Source organism: Cydia fagiglandana, chromosome 26, assembly GCF_963556715.1.
Source record: "Cydia fagiglandana chromosome 26, ilCydFagi1.1, whole genome shotgun sequence".
Taxonomy (NCBI): domain Eukaryota; kingdom Metazoa; phylum Arthropoda; class Insecta; order Lepidoptera; family Tortricidae; genus Cydia; species Cydia fagiglandana.
Window position 1 is genome coordinate 7,760,399 of NC_085957.1, and position 22,895 is coordinate 7,783,293.

General features: G+C 38.3%; 1 protein-coding gene across 1 annotated transcript in view; it reads left to right on the forward strand.

Annotated features, from left to right (window-relative positions):
• LOC134677476 (uncharacterized) overlaps positions 1–21,677 on the forward strand; it is a 343,898-nt gene extending 322,221 nt beyond the window's left edge. Inside the window, exons 9-19 of the mRNA XM_063535957.1 lie at positions 856–1,014; positions 1,778–1,921; positions 3,203–3,335; positions 3,673–3,781; positions 7,553–7,638; positions 8,129–8,250; positions 9,470–9,544; positions 10,158–10,279; positions 11,162–11,282; positions 17,418–17,439; positions 18,769–21,677. Coding sequence (XP_063392027.1) covers positions 856–1,014; positions 1,778–1,921; positions 3,203–3,335; positions 3,673–3,781; positions 7,553–7,638; positions 8,129–8,250; positions 9,470–9,544; positions 10,158–10,279; positions 11,162–11,282; positions 17,418–17,439; positions 18,769–18,794 — 1,119 coding nt within the window. The 3' untranslated portion in view covers positions 18,795–21,677. The remainder of the gene's footprint in view (positions 1–855; positions 1,015–1,777; positions 1,922–3,202; positions 3,336–3,672; positions 3,782–7,552; positions 7,639–8,128; positions 8,251–9,469; positions 9,545–10,157; positions 10,280–11,161; positions 11,283–17,417; positions 17,440–18,768) is intronic.
• The last annotated feature ends 1,218 nt before the right edge of the window (positions 21,678–22,895 follow it).

Here is a 22,895-nt window from a genome sequence, read left to right on the forward strand (position 1 = left end):
ACTTGACTTCTCTTTTTGTACATAAATTTGAGATATTTGTCCGTTTTTTGTAACATAAGAAAAATTAGGTTTCGGTCTTTATGTAAGAACGCTGTATGTTCCTAGTTTCTTTTTTTTTCTCATTTGTATCTCGTGTTTTTCTGCTTTCTGGTTGTCTTTCCATTCATTGACGTCTCCGCAACATTTCAAAAACACAAAAACTAATCGATCCTCGATATATTAACATTTTCACAAGTTTCCTTAGCCTAATCGACTTTTCCAATGCTATTGGTGCAAAGTGATTTCGCTCCGTTATTGTTTAAAGCTCGTTATCATGAAAACGAATCATACAATTGACAACTATTGTGGTATCATATGTTCCTCATACTATAGCGATTTTAATTTAAGTAAAGAAATAAAATTTAACCACCCTTTACAAAATTTATAAGCAAAAATGTGTGCCCACGTTTTGGCGTGTTCAAGCATTATTTCTTTTTGCCCTGTTTTTCTGTAATTTATAAAGTGCCGACTAATCGGCCATTTTTGCCGACTAGTCGCCGACTATTCGCCGACTACAAATGAGGCCGGATAGTCGGCTTTCCCGACTAGTCGGCGACTAGTCGGCGACTAGTCGGTACATACCTAATCTGAACCCGTCCACTTTGCTTGTGCTTTGCGGTGGCGATCAGCGCCATCTAATGCCGGCTACACACGTAACTATCGCTACACACGATTTATCGCAGCGATCAAACCCTGTCTTCCCAGCGGTATCTGGGCCGACCTACCGGGCGGCCACCAGTCGGTCTTCCCAGGTACACCCTCTTAGCAGCCCGATCCGATCATGATATGGTCATGCTAAAACTTTTTTTGTACCAGGTGCTTCCGATCTCGTGGCACGCGAGCCTGCACTCGGGGCCGCGCGGCGTGGACCGGCGCCTGGCGCGCGTGACGCTGGCCTCCATCCCGCGCCTGCGCAGCTTCACCAACGACACCGTGCTCGACGTGCTCCTCTACACCAGCCCGCACTATTGTCAGGTAGTAGCCTGTAGCAGGCGTGGCTCACTCCCCACCTCGTGGCTGGCACTAGAGCCTGCACTCGGGGCCAGTTATATACGCCAAATCTCATAGAAAAAGGGGCAAGCTATGATGGCGCCATCTATGCAAACCAGTTTACAGTTGCCAACTCCATTTCTAAGAATCTATCATGGAGTATAAAAGGAGTGAAATCTCTTTGGTATAACAGTTGTAAATGTGTCCAGCAGTCAGCTGTAAATAATAGTTCCAAATCTCTCCAGAGTAGCGTTAGTGTCGCTAAGGACTTAGGCGTTATTGACGGAGAGACTTTCAATGATTTGAATATTTTATCAAATATTATACAACTTGTATAATACAAGCTACAATAATACTCTACCTTGGGAGCCACGTACGACTTCGTGCCCGTCGCTGTCGAGACAGCTGGGCCCTGGGGACGGGAGGCACGAGAGCTTTTCAGGGAGCTTGGAAAGCGCCTCAGAGAAAAGAGGAATGACCCCCGTTCTGAGTCATGGCTTGTCCAACAGGTCTCCGTCGCCATACAGCGGGGTAACGCTGCTAGTGTGATGGGGACCTTTGGACCCGGCATGGCTCAGAACGGGTTTTAGTTTCTTAAGGTTTGTACATACTATTGTAAAATGTATCCATTATTTTGACTAATATTGTAAGTATTGTAGCGCCACCCATTTTGATACAATGCGATTGTTTTCCTTACCTTCCATAGAATCTATATTGTCATTATCAGAAATAAAACATTAATTTCCAGATGATCCTAGACACGGTGTGCGGCGAGCTGAACCGTATCTACACTCTGTTCATGTCCCGCAACCCGGACTTCAAGGGGCGCGTCTCTCTCGGCGGACATTCTCTAGGCAGCGTCATTCTATACGATCTGCTGTGTAACCAACCGGTACGTTCTATGTACTACTATGTAAAAGAACAGATAGTATAGAGTAGGGAGTGCTACCGGTACTGGTTTTCTATACAAATACAGTACCGGAACCGGGAATATCCGGTTCTCGCCATACAAACTCAGTACCGGGAGCATTCCCTAGTATAGAGGGGTCTGGAAATTTACTGCCATCTGTCGACACACGACTAAAACTCAAAACGAAAACGTATAAAAGTATAAAAAAAATGTATATATATGGATAAAAGATTTTTTTATTTTTATATCATTTTGATCCATGTTCATTCACTGATATCTATGTGTTAAAATTGTTAAATATGAAACGGTGTCGTCACGCCATCTAGCCGAGCATAGGCTAAAGGTGTGTGCGGCATCTATCCGAGAATGACTATTTCGTGATTTCCGAGGCACGTTTTTTCCTTAGACTTTATTCATCTTATACGAAGTTACATATGTCTTGCTACTATCATAGATCATAGAGCAATATACGTAAAAAAGAGTGGTAACACCATACATCACTTTTCTAACCAAAACAAGCGTTATTTTGTAGTCGACATCTAGCGTCAAGTAGTGGAACTATCAGTACCGCTACTTGTCACCATGTCACAAGTGTAGCTACTAAACCATACTTATACAGGGGTCGGACAAAAAGTGCGGATGACGTAAAAATGACGTAATCTTGCACACAGGATGATGTTTGAGTTTGTATTTAAACTTCCGTGTGACATGTAGTAACAATGTAGTATTAATGAAGTAACAAAATAATCGTAAATAAATCCATGGGATTAATAATACAGGTGGTAGGGTGATGTAGTGAACAAAATAAATTTCACGAATAAATGTCTTTTAATATTGCTTACCTTCGTTGGTATATCTTGATTACAGCAAGAGCAGTTACGTGTTTGTCGCGTACCTCCAAAAACGGAAAATTGCCACAATATTCGAGTAAAGATGACATTTTAGAGCGTTTTCTTATACATTAGTAAATATAAATTTTAGCTAAATATAATCGTGAAGATACAATAGCTAAACAATAACGAAGTCAATTTATTGTTCATCTGATTGACAATGTGTCAGTCAAAAACGTACTTACTCATTTCAAGTGGCGATATCGTTTGATAAAGAGGTTGATAAATGATAAGTGATAATTGTTTATGAAAATCAAAAATACTATTTGAAATCATCCTATAAGTGGTTTGACGTCATCCGCACTTTTTGTACGACCCCTGGAAGCATACATGTATCGATACAATTTTCTCCTAAAACGTATTGTTGTTCCAGATCCCACGGAACCCCGTGAAGCCTCGCAGCGAGAAGACATACATCAGCGGAACGGCAGCCAATAATCCCACAATGCAGTACCCCACTCTATGCTTCGAGCCTTTGGCGCTGTACGCCCTGGGGAGCCCTATTGGTGAGTCGCTCCATACATCAGTAAGGCTCGTAACCGATGCAAAATATTCTGTTTATTCTGTTTTTAGTTTTTTTTTGTTATAGCGGCAACAGAAATACATCATCTGTGAACATTTCAACTGCCTAGCTATCACGGACAGACAGACGGACGGACAGACAGACGGCTAGCGAAGTCTTGGTAATAGGGTCCTGTTTTTATCCTTTGGTTACGGAAGCCTAGAAAAATAATTAAAATCTGTATCCTGGTCACGGCACCAAATTGTAAAGCTCTTACTTTCTGAAATGATGTAAAGTTTTATGCTGAAATTCGTTCGAAATCTAATATTTGCTTATTCCAGCCATATTCGAGTGCATCCGTGGTGTGGACATGCTAGGCAGCGATTTCTACCTGCCCACGTGCCGCAATTTCTTCAATATCTTTCACCCTTACGACCCCATAGCGTACAGGTAATTATAAATTTCAAACTCGATCGGCTATGATGACGGTCATTTCAATACAATTTAGCGAGATTTGGCGGTTTTAGGTTTTATACTGGGTCAAGCAGATCTTGTCAGTAGAAAAAGGCGGCAAATTTAAATAATTTGGCCAAGTCCGAGATAGCTCGAGGCATTTAGTGTTCCGTACGGCTACCATCAGTTTGGCATTGACATAAACGATATCGTGAACGTAATTTACTTCCTATAGGTATATCTCTTTTGCACTAATATGTCAGTACGAGCGAGATGCATAGAAAGTAAATTACGTTCACGCCCACGGTAGCGTTTATGTCAATGCCAAACTGATGGTAGCCGTACTGCTCGCATCGTTACATTTTACAGAGGTTGTTTGCCTGTTTTTAGGATACCGTATTCAACTACACACACAGAACAATAGTACAAAGTGTCTAAGTGCGAAGGCCGAAGGCCGAGCTTTAGCAAAATGTCATCGCTTTAGCACAGAGCAATAGTACAAGTGTCTAAATGTGAAGGCCAAAGGCCGACCTCCGCGTAGCCCGAAGGCCCGAAGCGTCCAGGATGTCAGTGCTTTAACACAGATCAATAGTACAAGTGTCTAAATGCGAAAGCCGAAGGCCGAGCTCCGCGTGGGGCCGAAGGCCCGAAGCGTCCAGGATGTTAGTACTTAAACACAGAACAATAGTATAAGTATCTAAATGCGAAGGCCGAAAGCCGAGCTCCGCGTAGGGCCGAAGGCCCGAAGCGTCCAGGCTGTCAGTTCTGTGTTTAACCACTGACATCTTGCAGGCGTCGGGCCTTCGGCCCTACGCGGAGCTCGGCCTCCGGCCTTCGCATTTAGACACTTGTATTAATTACCTGTGTTTAGAACTGACCTCCTGGATGCTTCGGGCTTTCGGCCCAATGCAACTTCAGCCTTTGGATCTTGCGACTTAGACACTTGTACTTAAAAATACTTGGAATAGTTACGGGAGGCGCGCGTCTGTCGGACGCTTCGGATCTTCGAATCGCTCCTTCGGCCTTTGCATTTAGGTAGATTCTTGTACTATTGCTTTATGTTTGAATACCGAAGTCGAGCATCTCGCGAATGCTTGATGTATTATAATAATTTAGAGTAAGGCCAAGCGCGCACCACGATTTTTTGTCCTGCGATAATTTTGTCGCAGAAATGCAACGTATGTGTTTATATGTTAGTGCGCGCATATGCGACAAAAAAATCGCAGCGATTTTTAAATTGTGATTTGTCACATTTTTCCGCGATTGTTCGCGACGCGATTGTCGCAAAGTGAATTGCAGCATGCGGAGTTGTATGGCCCCGCGCGCACTATGATAATAAAATCGCACCCCGGCCGGACCTCAGTCGGCATTTCGCTCTCCAAACCCCAACATCTCGGCACCTGCATCTCCAATGGAGTCTCAAAATGAGACGCTAGATGTTGACCATTTAATTATGGAAATAGACGGAGATCACCTTTGTGTTATAAATGCTCAAAGTCATACAGCAATCGCATATTAAAGACACGTTTCATGACAAGCGACTGGTCGACTTTTTCATTTTCATCGCAGTGCGCGCAGTGAATTTTCTGCGATATATTACAGCGCGATTCTAAAATCGTGTCGCAAAAATTAATATCGTGGTGCGCGCTTGGCCTATAATACCTTAAAATGTATACTCCTTCAATTTCAATTTAGAACTCATTATTATTTTTTATTTGATTTTGTTTCTAGTTCTATGCCATATATATGTATAGACTTTAATATTATTTAGAACTGCTAAAAAACAAGATCGGCTTACTTTAAATATTTCGTCAATTTTACCTTTGTTTCTAAAAACTGTGATATTTAACTGTCATATACTATTAATGTCTTCCAAAATTATTTCGTAACAGGACTGAGGACTGAGGGGCTACCGCGTAAACCGAAATTCGCAATTTGCGGGGATCTTTCTCTTTTACTCCAATGAAGGCGTAATTAGAGTGACAGAGAAAAATGCTCGCAATTTGCGAACTTCTATTTTCGCGGTTATAGCCCTGAATCTTGTTGCTCACCGATCCGTTCAAAAATATACATAAGTACTGAATATAATTAATAGATATTATAATTATACAATTAATACAGAAATGTAATGGTACTTAATGAAAAGGAATATTGTGTATATTGTTTCGACGAATCAGATACTCTCAATAAAATCTATACATGAGACCAAAGCTGTTCATAAATATTAAATGACTTTATTATCTCTATACGCCTTACTAACTATATGTGTCCTATTGTGGAAAAAAAAAACACAACGACAGTCAAGAACGGAATTCTTAATTTGAATTTTTCAGATTTTTGAGATGCCTAGTCCATTGCTTGCAAAGCCCGTTCGAAATTGAAACTTATTTGCAATATAATAAGGTCGTATTTTGTAGATATCTCTCAAACTTATAGTAGGCTATTGAGATAAAATTAAATATCCCACAAAAATAAGCAAGCAGAATTAAACTTTGTGTCAAAGTCATAAGTCATAAATTTCAATGCCAAAGTTTTAACTAAGGATGTTTCTCGCCTAATATGAATTGACCAGTGTAAGCATCAGTTAGCTAGCCCTAAGCAACCAAAGGTCAAGCTGCAGTTGAAAAACTAGTAAAGATAAAGTTAAGCTGATAATTTTCCCGCCGTCTCCATGCTTCTTTAAGTTGGGTATTGACTGGTCAGCTGCCTGTTAGCTATAGTTTTCGCGAAAATCGCCAGGACAGAGGTGAAAATTTTTGTATGAAAACTTGCAACTTTAAATGCATTTTCTGACGAAACTATTGCAGTCTAAAATGAAGTCAAAATCAGTCCATCGACTCAATTTTTTGCAAGCTTTCTAATGGTACCCCACACGATTCTTACAAATGAAAAAAGTTTCAGCCTACCCCTCTCAACCCCCTAAATTTCCCCCTTTAATAAGAAATAAGCAGTTTTGACTTATTCACAATATGAGTAGTGGTAATTGCTATAACTGTTCCAAATTTTAGGTATCTATGTCAAACGGTCTCTGAGAAAAACGTATTTAACTGATTTGCAAGACCGAAGTGATCCCATAAGTGTTCCGTAAACAAAGTTTTGTACGGAACACTAAAAATGTAGGCGCGAAAGGATATCATCCTATAGAAAATTTGAATATCGCGCCTTTTTCTACTGACAAGATTTGCTTGACCATTTAAAAATTATATGGAGAATCCATATTTCAGTTTCTGATTTTATTTCAGGCAAGCACCCATATAAACAAAGTGATGTACAAAAATACAAAAATGACCTATAAAGAGCAGACTAAATTTATTTCCTCATTTTAACACACGATATGAACATTATAGCGTGCTAAATTCTAACCCTTCCTTTTTCTTCGCCGCGTCTGTGTAAGGTCCATAGTCTAATATAAAAATATTAAAATAAAATGTTTATTTTGTTTCTTATTGTATAATAAGTGTTATAAAATGAATACAACACTAAAATTTACTACAACTAAAAACTAAAGCTAAAAAATTAAAAATACCTATCAAAATTTTGCGCCCATGGTAAGGTGCCCATCAGGCAGGCAGCGTTCCCGCGCTGGATTGCTATGGCCAATCTTTGCGCGAGAAAGCTGCGCGCGCGAGGGTCACCTGTGGCCCCCGCGGGGCGTGTGCGGAGCGCCGCGCGGAGCCCCCGAGCCCCCTCCCCAGGGACCTAGTGTGTCGACGCCGAAGGCTACAAATTCGTAGGGTGCGCCGAGACAATTTTGTTTTTTGTTTTTAGGCTTGAGCCTTTGGTGAACCCCGCGCTCCAAGATGTAAAGCCTTCGCTAATACCGCACCACAAGGGAAGAAAACGAATGCATTTAGGTAAGAAATTATACATTTTTTAAACGTTTTAATTGGTCCGGTGTCAAGTTCCTTAAAATAATTGACCAAATATAATAATTACTCGGGATTTTTTTGTTCAAGAAAGTGCTTGACATCACTACACCTTATAAAGGTCGATCAACTATTTCTTGTTGTTATTCTGTCCCATCAGCCAGGAGACAATACCGGCATAGTTTGATAGAAGAACTACTGTACCATGTTCTACAAACATGTCCCATTATGGAACGGCCTTATAACTACCAAAAACTTCAAGTTTAGTTCATTTAAATACGCAAAAATTAGTATTTTGAGAGTGACACCCAGGAGACCGTAACCATGGCAACTAGTGACAAGAAGAAGTTGATCCACCCGTAAAACAATTGTTTCGCGCCGCGTCTCACTGTTTGTGTGTATGGAAGTTCGTGATAAACTCAAAAACTGCTGATTTCACATATCAATAGAGTGATTTGTGATTTGGTTTGATTTCCAGAATTGAAAGACACCATGGCCCGCGTGGGGGCGGACTTGAAGCAGAAACTGATGGAGTCCATCAAGAGCACCTGGTCCTCCATGTGGCCCTCGGCCGCCCCGCCGGACCACCAGCTCGAGAAGGTAGGGCTCTTTAGTGGATTATGAATCTAGTATAACCAAAGAGAATAGATAGTATAGAGGGCTAGTGCCAAAGTAAATTTTGTAGTCACGGTATATTTACTGCCATCTATCGACACACGATTAAAACTTAAAATAAAATTGAAAATTTATAGGTAAATTAATCAAAATATGTTTACGGATAAATGATTTTTAATTTTTATTGTTCCATACTGACCCATGTTCTTTCACTGATATGTGTTAAAATTGTTAAATATCAAACGGTGTCGTCAACGCCATCTAGCCGAGAATAGGCCAAAGGTATATGGCGCCATCTATTCGAGAATGACTTTTTCTTGATTTCCGAGGCACGTTTTTTTATTAGACTTTATTTATCTTATACGGACTTATATATATCTCTGGTATAACTATAGCATAGGGCGGACACGCCATACATCAAAAATCATTTGCGTTTGCGCGGCACGTCTGTACATGCGTCATTGTGTGTGGGTAAGTCGCTTTACTGAGAGGACGCCAGAAGTCCGCCAGATTCATGTCGCGGTCAGTCGCGGGGCGAGGTAATGCGAGTCGGGGCGGGGCGGTGTGTAGCCGTTCTGAATGTTCTGTGTCTATTACCTATACTGTGGCTCGGTTTTCCTAGGATAGCGATGCCGTCATATAGCGGCCGTCTCCATACAAAAAAATACGGCTAAATATGGATGTCGTGGTATTTGTATGGAGACAGCCGCTATATGACGGCACCGCTATCCTAGGAAACCAGAGCATAAGCACTGGTAAAAAAGATTCTTTTGTTTTTACGGTTCCGCACCCAAAGGGTAAAAACGGGACCCTTTTACTATGACTCCACTGGCCGTCTGTCAGTCACCAGGCTGTATCTCATGAACCTAGCTATCACGGTTGAAATTTTCACAGACGATGTATTACTGTTGCCGCTATAACAACAAATACTAAAAAGCACGGATCCCTAGGTGGGTGAGTCCGACTCGCACTTGTCCGGATTTTTTTAGGTTTAGGTATGATTAACTTCTGAAGTCCTGGGAGTTAATCACACCACTTGTTTTGTATATATCCTCTAGCCGCCCAGAGACCTATAAAAAGGTCTCCTGTTCCATTCTAATTTGAACTTTGTGTTGACAAAATAAAGTTTATTTTTGTTTGGTAAGGTTTGACAAATGGGCGGCTAGGGGATATGACAATCTATTAATTCTTTCAATTATTTCAGGTTGTGGAAGAAGAGATAGAAAAAGAGCAGCTAGAGGAAGAGAGTTCGAAGGATGAAGTGGTCCAGCCTGATGTGGTATAATTATATTATTTGATCGTGTAATGTTTTCATCTACCCTTAACTAGCTTAACGAGCCATTTGAGGGTAAATTTTGTTTACTTTTATTTAAATACCTAAAGATATACACCGTGTTTTTATTGAATTCCGTTAACTTCGGGGTATGGTTAAGTACGTTTAAGAGAACTAAATGACATAGTTAAATTAAAAAAATTAAATTGTTTTTGGCTTTTTTTTAAAAAGAAAATTAAGTTTATAAATCAATTAAATGTAGCATATAGCGTTGTTGTAACACGGGCATTACATATAACTCAACCAAACAATTGAAATCTGTGACATATCAATGTCATTTCGAACATCGATCGACCGAGATTGTACTTAAGTTTAGCAAATGCATGAACTCATTCTAAACACTAATCAATATGTAAACCAGCCCTAAGGCAAGTGTACACGCTTGTAGAGGCCTTATAGGAAAAAAATAAATTATTGATTATCTCCGAAATGGAGTTAATTAGAATATCGGTGTCTTTGAGAAAGTTACTTGATTTAAGCTCAGGAATGCACCCCTGAAATTAACGGAAATAAAAAAAAACACGGTGTAGAGTATAATATGTATAATCTGTTGTGTCAGACCCCGGGCGAGATGCTGGGCCGGCTCAACAACGGACGCCGCGTGGATTACGTCCTCCAAGAAGCGCCTTTTGAGATGATCAACGAATACATCTTCGCGATGTCCAGCCACGTCTGCTATTGGTCAGTTCATATTTTTTCATTTCTCATGCTCTGAAAGAGGGTCATTGTTGTTCTAAAAGGTGTGCAGAAAATGATACGTTTCTGCACTAGAGAATTTTAGGTATCAAGTACAATTTTATTGTTTTTTTTTGCGATAAGCAATCGAAATTTGGGTATAAATGGATTTGTTATACAATTTCCATTCTGATATTTGACTCCCATTCCATAAATAACGATACTTTAGCCTAAATTGTGAACCCTGAAAAAATACTATAAAAATGTATGCTTCATGTTTAAAAAAACACATGCATTTTACTTTCCTCGTATTCGAAATGAAAAGTAGAGTGTTTAACTCGTGCGAAAGGCCTCAATAAACCCAACCCCAGCCTCAGACTATTGGCGCTCTCACTGTGTTCGAACGCCAAACTACCTCTGCAGAAATGAGTGCCTTACAGGGTATTTGACTACTAAGTAGTCAAATCAGTTTCTTTTTTCGAACTGTCAAAACGATACGCTATATTTATATGAAACACTAGCATGTGACGTCACGATCAAATTACCTATACTCTTTATAGTTTTATACAGGTTTTAAAATAGATTTCGATTTATTTGTTTCATAATATTAAATTACAATATAAATTATTTTACACTAATCTATACGAATTTATATTATGATCGTCAAGTAGAAAAATAACAATTCATTATAATTATACAAATGTCAAGCATATACACAATTTAAAAACCATTATAAGCAATCGATTAATTAACTATTATTAACATTATCAAATAATATCTACGTTTCTCTATTAATCTTCTGGTGCTTTATTTCATGCAAGGTGTAATTTTTTTTTCTTTTTTAATACTGTCAAATACCCTATTAAAAAATATATTCTCACTGCGTAGGGAATCGGAAGATGTGATGCTTCTCATTTTACGTGAGATCTACGACTCGATGGGGGTCCAGCCAGATGTGACCGTCCCGCAGCAGAGCATGACTGTTCAGAGGACCACTATAGTTGCCGGTGTGAGTGCATTACTAGTTTAGTTTACTAGAGCAGCGGTCGGCAACCTGCGGCCCGCGAACCTCTTACTTGCGGCCCGCGAGCCTCCCTGGCTATTTTGTATGTAATATTGACAAATGACAACGTCTGATAAAATCATAAATATTAACAAAGTGCGGCCCGCGTCCACTTCGTTAACTGATATGTGGCCCTTGGCTGCTAAAAGGTTGCCGACCGCTGTACTAGAGGTATTTCCTCTCTATTTTGACGTTCATAAGCGCATTGTGCGCACTACGTACGAGCCCCGATGCAAATGATTTCGTCTAGTTCCGCGCAACAATTCTGTTTATTTTAATAATTTTTACACATGAACATATAATGACCCAGTAATGGGAACCATATTAGCAATGTTTAATGTAGTTTATTTTGATCGTATAATAAAATTGCATGAGACTTTTATTGCTGAAAAAAAGGAGTTTTCAAAAACGTTGTCCAAATCATATTGTCCTCTCTTACAGCACTGCTGCATGCATGGGCTCGAAACAAAATTTTCAGTACATTGGCAGAGCCCTATTGCTTTCCCTGGTAATAGCCCTTTTCACATATGTTGCAATCCTACCCGTCAAAAAAAAATATCATTATTTTTTTTCTTTCAGTACAAACGGTATTTCTTGTATTTGGATTTAGTTATTGCAGAGTATTACCATATAAAATTAAATTACATTAGTATAAGTATTAAATATTAGTAATTTTTAAACAAAAACATTATTTTTGAACAAACGCGAGAACCTTAAAAAATGGGGTCACCTGCAGTGGCGTAACTAGGGGGGGGGGTTGGAGGGGGCACGTGCCCCGGGCGCCGTCCAAGGGGGGGCGCCAAAATGGGCAAAAGACTACCTCTCCGCATTGCCAAAGGCACAGCAGGGATACTTTCGTCAGTCGTATTTACCACCACTGTGAAGTGTGAAATGCGGATGGTAATCTGGTCCACAGCTCAAAAGAGAAAGCCGATCTTTTAGGTACTCTTTTTTCCTCGAACTCGACCTTGAAAGACGACGGTAGCGCCAGTACCGTCAATACTCTATGCCAGAAACTATCAAGCAGAGGGATATTCGGCGGGAGTTGCTATGCTTTTATTTTATAAGGCGAGCGGGCCGAGTGCTTCAGAGTTGTGTCCCGTGGTAGCGCGTCTTTTCCGTCAGGGATCTCCTGTCGGGAAGTTACCATCTTATGGACTGTCCAAGAGACTACCTATGCAAATGAATTGCTAGCCCTTTGTCCGGCAGGCGCCAATGAGCCGTAGTAGACGGAACCTGCTCCAATAGCTGCTGCTGCATATCTGTCGGACGACAGTAGGTACTGGGGATTCCTATACAGGGTGGTTAAAAATAACTACATTTCCGTTGCTAGGGAGGTTTTGGGATTATACTGAGCAACTTTTACTACGGGACCAACCCCGAAATCGCGAAAAAAAAGTTTACCTACCTTATAAAAAAAATGGACCAGTCAAAATGTATGTAACAGCCAAATTTTTTTTCGCGACTTAGGGGTTGGTCCCATAGTAAAAGTTGCTCATTAGTCATTATAATCCCAAACCCTCCCTGGTAACGGGAAAGCAGTTATTTTTTAGCTACCCTGTATACAGGCTGTTCTCTACCGCTCGTAGGTAAAGTACCTACAATGAGCTGGCCCCAATTTCACATCGGTGACAGGTGCGGCGAATTGTAAAATCACTGTTGCTGACGTCACAGGCATCCATGGGCTACGATTACCACTTACCATCGGGCGGGCCGTATTCCTGTTTGCCACCATCATTGTATTATTTAAAAAAAACTTTATTATATCGGAGAAAAACAGATATTTCTCCTGCGAAGTTTCTGACAATTGTCAAAGATTTAGAAGAATTGTAGGTAATTCTTGACAGGTAATGAGTTATATGTCGGAATTTCGTGACAATTGTAGTGTTTCTTGTGACAATTGTCATAAACTTAGCAAGAGAAATATCTGTTTTTTCCGATAACATAAAGTTTTTTTTAATAATACAATGATGGTGGCAAACAGGAATACGGCCCGCCCGATGGTAAGCGGTAACCGTAGCCCATGGATGCCTGTGACGTCAGCAACAGTGATTTTACAATTCGTCGCACTTGTCACGTTGGTGAAACAGGGGCCTGTTGTCTGAAAATTTTTTTGACATGCTGCCTAACTAGGCAACTGCCAACAGTTACAGCTTGCCATCATTGCACCGCTCGCCGTAGGCAGAGTGTTTATCCTCACACCCTAGAATCTAAATGGTCGCGCTCTGTGCGGTTTAAGAGGAATTCCCTTCACAACGGGCGGGGGGAAATTCGTCGAGAAAAGGGAGTTCATTCCACAATAAGTTGAATAAGTTCCCTTTTCTTGAGAGACTACAGGCTATGGTGACCTCTAAAAAAGAAGTGTACTTATAAGTTTTGAAAGGGTCGGCAACGCGCATGTAATATACCCCTGAAGTGTAGACTCCATATGATGCGGTGACCGCTTACCATCAGGTGGATCGTGTAGCTTGTTAGCCACCGATGTACTAAAAAACACATACAGGACGTCCCAAGACTATGGGACATTAAGGGAAAGTACCTTAAATATCGTAGATAGGATATTTTGCTGAAAGAAGACATTATTTTAATTTAAAAAACAACTTAAACTGATTCATAGATTTTTAAATAATTACATGGTTGAACCGGGAATCGAACCCGCAATACGAGAAAAAAAAATCCTGTAGTTTTATCATACCGACTACCTTAAAAATTAAAATATTTAAGGTACTTTCCCTTGATGTCCCATAGTCTTGGGACACCCTGTATACACTGTATTTGTCTAAGTTAAAAGTAAACTTTAATAAGTAACAAAGTGACCCTTTCGTTAGTTCATTTAGTTTAGGGGGGGGGGGGCGCAAATTTGGTGCCTGCCCCGGGCGCCATATCCTCTAGCTACGCCACTGGTCACCTGACGAAAACATATGCATCGGGGCCCGTACCACTCGGCCTGTGGTGTAAGAGGCTGGCAGAGTGTGGACCTTGGGGAGAGTGACGCCCAGTAGGAAAACCATAAATGCGTGTAATAGCGTGATTATTTATCAAAAGGGATTTACTATTTTACAAACAAATTATTGCAGTGGCAACATTGTCTTACTTTTTAGTGTTCCGTACAAAACTTTGTTTACGGAACACTTATGGGATCACTTCGGTCTTGCAAATCAGTTAAATGCGTTTTTCTCAGAGACCGTTTGACGTAGATACCTAAAATTTGGAACAGTTATAGCAATTACCACCACTCATATTGTAAAGAAGTCAAAACTGCTTATTTCTTATTTAAGGGGAAAATTTAGGGGGTAGAGAGGGGTAGGCTGAATTTTTTTTTATTTGTAAGAATCGTGTGGGGTACCATTAGAAAGCTTGTACAAAATTGAGTCGATGGACTGATTTTGACTTCATTTTAGAGTGCAATAGTTTCGTCAAAAAATGCATTTAAAGTTGCAAGTTTTCATACTAAAATTTTCACCTCTGTCCTGGCGATTTTCGCGAAAACTATAGCTAATAGGCAGCTGACCAGTCAATACCCAACTTAAAGAAGCATGGAGACGGCGGGAAAATTATCAGCTTAACTTTATCTTTATTAGTTTTTTAACTGCAGCCTGGTCTTTGGTTGCTTAGGGCTAGCTAACTGATGCTTACACTGGTCATTTCATATTAAGCAGTAGTTTTAACTAGAAAGATCCTTAGTTAAAACTTTGGTATTGAAATTTATGACTTATGTCTTTGACACAAAGTTTAATTCTGCTTGCTTATTTTTGTGGGATATTTAATTTTATTTGAATAGCCTACTATAAGTATGAGAGAGATCTACAAAATACAACCTTATTATATTGCAAATAAAGTTTAAATTTCGAACGGGCTTTCCAACCAATGGATTAGGTATCTCAAAAATCTGAAAAATTCAAATTAAGAATTCCGTTTATGATTCCGTTCTTCGCTGTCGTTGTGTTTTTTTTTTCATAATATGATACATAGTGTTAGTAAAGCGTATAAAGGTTATTACTTAAGTCATTTAATATTTATTTACAGCTATGCCCTCATCTATAGATTTTATTGAGAGAATCTGATTCGTCGAAACAATATACACAATATTCGGAAGGCTGAGCTCTGCGTAGGACCGATTCGAAGGTCCGAAGCGTCCGACAGACGCTTGCCTCTCGTAACTTTTCCAAGTATTTTAAACATAGATATATAATATACAAAGATTACGTCTAAGCGAGCTGTCACTGTTATCACTTTTGTTTTGTGTACGATTAACAATGTGGCCCACCTTGCTGCAGCCATGTCGATAAAGTCATATCGATAAACTATGGATATTTCTTGAAATTTTAATTTTACTTCAAAAGTTTAACGATACCTAAAATGAACAAAAACGCTTTTATTCTTTATTGTGGTTATCAGATCACAATTTTATCGTCACGCCCCAGCAGGGAACCAAGGGAAAGTTCAGATATTTAATTAAAATACATAAATACCTACTAAAATATGTGTTCCGCAATAATTGAATAATTTTATTATATTATAATATAGGTATTCATTATCCATTAGCATTTCAATTATGTTTAGGTTTAACGAAGATATTGAAGCCTCAATTAATCGCTATTTCGTTCCGCTGTGTAGCGTTTATTTACAGCTATGGCCTCATCTATAGATTTTATTGAGAGAATCTGATTCGTCGAAACAATATACACAATATTCGGAAGGCTGAGCTCCGCGTAGGGCCGAAGGCCTGGACGCTTCGGGCCTTCGGCCCTACGTAGAGCTCGACCTTCGGTCTTCGCATTTAGACACTTGTAATATTATTCTGTGTTAAAGCACTGACATCCTGGACGCTTCGGGCTTTCGGCCCTACGCGGGGCTCGGCCTTCGGCTTTCGCATTTAGACACTTGTACTATTGTTCTGTGCTAAAGCACTGACATCCTGGACGCTTCGGGCCTTCGGCCCTACGCGGAGCTCCGCCTTTGGCCTTCGTATTTAGACACTTGTACTATTGCTCTGTGCACGCGGAGCTCGGCCTTTGACCTTCGCATTTGGACACTTGTACTATTGTTCTTTGCTTAAGCACTGACATTCTGGACGCTTCGGGCCTTCGGCCCTACGCGGAGCTCGGCCTTCGGCCTTCGCATTAGCTGTCTATACCACGTTTCACGTCAACCATAGCGCCTGTGTCCCTGATACCGCCTGTCTCCATTTTTTTTAGCGAATTCCATATTTACATTTGTTGTTGAAAGTTTATTCGGCCACCACAAACAAATTTTGTCTCAGAATTAATGAGATATTAAATATGTAGTAAAAACTACAAGGGTTAAGAAACTATAAGGGTTCCTATAAGGTACTTGAATACGGTATCCTAAAAACAGGCAAACAACCTCTGTAAAATATAACGATGCGAGCGGTACGATATCGTGAACGTAATTTACTTTCTATATATCTCTTTCGCACTAATATGTCAGTACAAGCGAGATGCATAGAAAGTAAATTACGTTAACGGTAGCGTTTAATGTCAATGCCAAACTGATGGTAGCCGTACGGAACACTAAATGCCTCGAACTATTTCGGGCTTGGCCAAATTATTTTGGTCTTGAATTACGTTTTGCAGTATAATATGCCTACTTGAATAAACTATTTTTTATCATTATTCAGGGTAATTCGTCAGTAACTGGCCACTTATAGTAACTGGCCGCCCTAAAGTATAGCTGGTCAAGCAAATCTTGTCAGTAAAAAAGGCGCGAATTCAAATTTTCTATGGGACCATATCCCTTCGCGCCTGCATTTTTAAATTTGCCGCCTTTTTCTACTGACAAGATCGTCTTGACCAAGTATATAAATGAACTCGACTATTCACCTATGAACAGAATTCATTTTAGTATAAGGTTTCAATAACTGGCCACCTTATACCTACTAACTAAAATGAATTCTTTTTATAGGTGAATATAATTCATTTTTGGTTTAGGGTGGCCAGTTACTGGCGAATTGTACTCTCTTTTTTAGAATATTCTTTAATTGTATTCTTATAAAAGATTTAATTTTCAGTTATCTACTTCACCGAGAGATTGCTAACTAATAAATATATCTGTTTCCAGGGTGAGAGGATCGTGACAACAGGTAAGAAATAATAATTAATAATGATTTATTATTAATAATAAGTATCTGTGCAACTATTAAAACAGGACTCCACGGCGTATAACGTATACTTGAAACTACCTAAGTTTTGACATATCAAGTTTAAATTGATTGACTTGAACAATATTCTTGTCTTGCCTAATAAAATACCTTGCTGTGTTTTGTTTAGATCTTGTTAAATAGTGTATTTAACTACTAGTCAAATCAGTTTATACCGGGTGTGGCCTGTAACACGAGCAAATAATTAAAACATAGATTGTACTCCTCAAACGGTTACACTTTTGTTCAACAAGTTTAAAAAATTATGAAGTATTTAGACTCCCTATTTTTCATACAAAATAAATATTATCTTCAATGGACGCCATCGCCACGCCATATCATTGTGATTGACGTTGCTTGTCACGCCTTAAACATAACAAAATTCGCAATACATTGCGTCTTAGAATAAACTTTAAAGTGTATTAAAAATCAAACCACAAGTTATTTTTAAAACTTGCTGAACAAATGTTGGTCAGTATGAGGAGTACAGCCTACAGTTTAATTTCTTGCTCGTATTACAGGCCACACCCGGTATTTCGAATTGTCAACGATTTGCTACTATGGAATTTATATGAATCACTAGCATGTGACGTCACGATCAAGTTACGTACTCTTTATAGTTTTATACGGGTTTTAAAATAGAACTTGTGTTAAAACACAACTACTAACTAATGTCTACGTTTCATCTTCTGGTGCTTTATTTCATGCATGGTGTAAAATAATTTATTTTAAATACACTCAAATGAACCCGGGTATGTCCTTAAACTACGTCCAAGACTACCGGTGGACGGGCAGCAGCGTCCCTCAAATTCGGTGTACTCGACTGCGATCGCCAACCCGCCTGCCAAGCGTGGCGATTATGGCTTTCACCCCCCCATAAGAGGGAGGCCTATGTTCAGCAGTGGACGTCATATGGCTGAGATGATGATGATGACAGTCAAATAAAATACAGTCTATAGGGTGATTCGCCAGTAACTAGCCACCTATTAGTAACTGGTCAGTGGCCACCCAAAACTAAAAATGAATTCTATTCGCCTATAAACAGAAATGATTTTAGTATAAGGTGGCCAGTTATTGAAACCTTATATTAAAATGAATTTTGTTTATAGGCAAATAGAGTTCATTTTTAGTTTAGAGTGGCCAGTTATTGGCCGATGGCCAGTTACTGGCTAACTACCCTATTTAAAGAAATACACTATAGATAGAGTCATTACTCTATTTTATGTTTGTTTTTATAAGATTGTGTGTAATATTGATTTAAATCTATTCCAGATGCATCTACCAGTCGGCTGCCGTAGCTAAAAAATATTCTGTGGATTGCATAATACCTATTTATAATTATAGCAATAATACAAATAGCAAAATTTCCAACCTTATACTTTTTTTATCATTAGAAAAAACTCTGTAAGAAGCTAACAGGAGTTTTATCGGGCACTTTAAGCGTATAATATAATTAACTTAATACTTAATTAAATCATTTCAGTTACAGTTAAAGAATATATGTGACGCCCCACGGGTAAAGGTACCTTATGACGGTTGGCGCTTACGCTATTATTAACGCCGCTCCAATATTGTTGCGGTGCTATGCGACGTAAGCGCCAACCGCATTTAGGTACCTTTTCCCGTGGAACGTCACATATTTCCTACTCATTTTGTACGTCACAGTGACAATAGTATGAGTCTCCAGCGACTTTCATATTGGTCACTGTGACAATGTACGAAATGGGTCGGATTTTATAGCCAGACCGTAAAAAGTCTGCAGTGATTTTGATAGCCCACGCAGTGCAAGTGTCATTTTAAACGTCAAACTTCTATGAAATTGTGACGTATAAATAACACTTACAATGCGTGGGCTATCAAATCCGCTGCAGACTTTTATTGGTGCGACTCTAATTTCTTTAATTGTACAGTCAGCAGCAGAAGTTGCTAAGCGGGCGAGTTGTTCAAAATTACCTTGACACGCTCTTATCCTCTTAACAGTAAAGTCAAGATGATTGTGAACATCTCGCCTGCTTAGCAACTTATGCTGCTGACTGTGCCATGATTATAGCTTATTATTTATTTAAATTATTTTTACCGCATAAAATGCCTGATTTAGAATCGGATGCTTACTTCTGTGGAGTTATTTCTATTATAAAAAAAAAACTAACATTATTATTTTACATTATGGATACTGAATTGTGATTCTATAACTGGAAAAATAGGGTTGGTTTGTTTATGGCGATGAATTCTCTTTGTTTGAGGCTCGCAAATGCAAATAAAAATAGTTAATACAATATAAATTTATAATAATAATTGTACGAATACTTATAAACAAAACGAGACATGACCTCGTAGATATAATAGTCATAACAGTAATACTTCGTGATCACAGATTTTTTTTTTAATTTAAATTTTCAGTTTAAAATTATGTATTTACAAAAAATGATTTTCCATCCGTGGTCACCAAATAGAAAAAGTAAAATAAACGGTGTATCCCATATTCAATATACTTATTTTATTTACATATATACTTATATATAGGTACTTATGTACAGTCAACGGTAAAAATATGGGTGTAGACAACTTACTCAAAAATATGTCCCATAGTTCTTAATTCACTGACATAAGTGTTATGGGACATATTTTTGAAATGATTTGTACACCCATATTTTTACCGTTGACTGTACCTATATAAAAACAGAATAACATGGAGGTCAAAAACATGTATTCGCGCTCAAATAGTTTCATTAAAAATATATTACTTATTTGTATTACGATACAAAATTGTGAATAGTTAAATAATTTTGGTAAAAATTGTTTTGAAAAAAAAAGGAAAAAATATTATTATTTTTATAATAAGAAATGTTGTCTCAGCTGGTTCCAATAGGAATGTTGACTAAAAGTCAAATCCAGTTATTCTTTCCTCTATGGAGAATGAAAAAAAAAGAGAAACTAAGCAGTTACGTATCTGGCTTGTACCTATTTCAAATTACCTAATCTTATTTCGATTTATTCAATAGAAATTCTCCTCAAATATTACTGATATTTTAATAATTTTCTTGTGCTATTTCTTGCATGGTTATGAACTAAGGTGCATTTAGGTAATTCCGAAAATCATTCATTATTCCATAACTATTGTAGTCCATTTTTAGAATATCCCGGCTATTTGAAGCATTTGGAATTACCTGAATAGACCTTACAGTCAACATCCCTATTCAAGTGAAGTAGGTTCTTAACCACTTGACCGTCCGACGATAGCATAGTATCCGAAAAAAATATGCTCTTAACCGTCCGCGGGAACCTTACTATCCAAAGGGGTGGAAGAAAGAATTGATTTCAGAGCCATCTAACGGAATATTTCGGCATTGTTTACTAATTCTCTTGATGCGACAACGTAGCCTAACTAAATAGTTAGCTCTAAAAAAATTTAGATGGCAGTGTAGTTATAATTTTTGTAGAAAATTGTGAATGTGCAGCGCGGGGCGTGCGTCGCTAAAAAAACCCGGACGGTTGACAGGAAAACAGTCTAGCGGGCCGGACGGTTGAGTGGATAAAAAAATTTAATTTAGACTATTTCATCGCTGTTTAAATTTAATTTTAGCCAATAATACGGGTAAAAAAAGAAGTTGTAATTTAAATTATTTCTGTATAGCTATTTGTATGAAATATTAATGATATTTCAATGACGACACCCGAGAATAAGGCACTACAACTTAGCAGCATAATAAATATATAAACTGAATTGTTGTATAAAAATATGTCAACAAATGGTGACAGCTCTTTGTGAAATTGACGTGTTTTCGAACGAAATAAAAGGCGCTCCATACTATTTAAGGACTAGATTTACTATTAAAAAAAAATATTCTTCGGTTATTTATTTATTTATGTTTGTACACAACTAACAATATTTTTGTATCCCAGACACTAAAGTTTGACTTTTTACATTCTGGGATATAAAAACAGAGTGTACATAGCGTTAGAAAATATTTTTGATTTTAATAAGTAGGTACATATTCCTTCCTCACATTTGGAAGAAGAGGAAAAGCTTTTTGATTAGGTTTTTTTTTAAATTATGCAAAAAAAATGGAGCCCCTAAACGTGTTGTATATAATGATATATACAAGCATGTACCTACAGTGCAATTCATTGTATACCTACTAACAATTATTATGGAATAAAGTTTATATTTTACTTAATAACCTTTTTTATTAATTACCCATTAAATCCACTTTTTGAGCAAAAATACCTATTAGTAAGTAATCGTAGTAGGTAAAAGATAAGTTAAATTGGGGTAATTCAAATTGTCACATAATTCCAAAATTGACTTGTGGATGTAATATTATAATACCATTTTGTGACTTTACAGAACCGACATTCGAAACTAACTTGAAATTACCCGAATGCACCGTAACGCGTTTCAACTTTAATTACCAGTATAAGATGTATTTTTAACGTGAGTATTTTTACTTATAATTAAAGTTTTTATTATTGTATAATTGCATAGCACTATTAATGTAGGTACCATTTCTAAATAATTTCAACGTACCTAACGTTGCAGTAAGATATTTTATTATTTTTATTTACACGTAATTTTCACGAATACTCAGTACTCACCTTAACCCTTTAACCATTTGACATTCTTTTCTAGTCATTCTATTTCGAACCGTAATTATTATAGTAGATATGTGTTTTTGTTTTATGTATGATGGTAAGTATGTTGCCGCTACGGCGCTACGGACTAAAGGGTTAAACCTAAAAATAAATAGGTAAATGCGGCCAATTCAGTCATACAGGAAATTCCGTCAACAAACGTTATATTTTTCTAAAACAGTACACAATTGCAGGGCCCTCTAAACTAACAATTTGGGACCCTTTTGGAAAGTAGAAAGCGAATCATTCTAACAATTTTGACGAATGTAAATTATCATATAATATGCTCTGTATATAACTGGTACGAGTACATATTTGCTGTGACTTTTCATGAAGTGTTTTTAGGGTTCCGTACCCAAAGGGTAAAACGGGACCCTATTACTAAGACTTCGCTGTCCGTCCGTCCGTCCGTCCGTCTGTCTGTCTCCAGGCTGTATCTCACGAACCGTGATAGCTAGACAGTTGAAATTTTCCCAGATGATGTATTTCTGTTGCCGCTATAAAAACAAATACTAAAAACAGAATAAAATAAAGATTTAAATGGGGCTCCCATACAACAAACGTGATTTTTGACCAAAGTTAAGCAACGTCGGGAGGGGTCAGTACTTGGATGGGTGACCGTTTTTTTTTGCTTTTTTTTTGTTTTTTTTTTTGCATTATGGTACGGAACCCTTCGTGCGCGAGTCCGACTCGCACTTGCCCGGTTTTTTAATTAGGTAAAGGACGCGTCAAGATTATTAACCCTTTTTCCAATAACAAAACTAAGT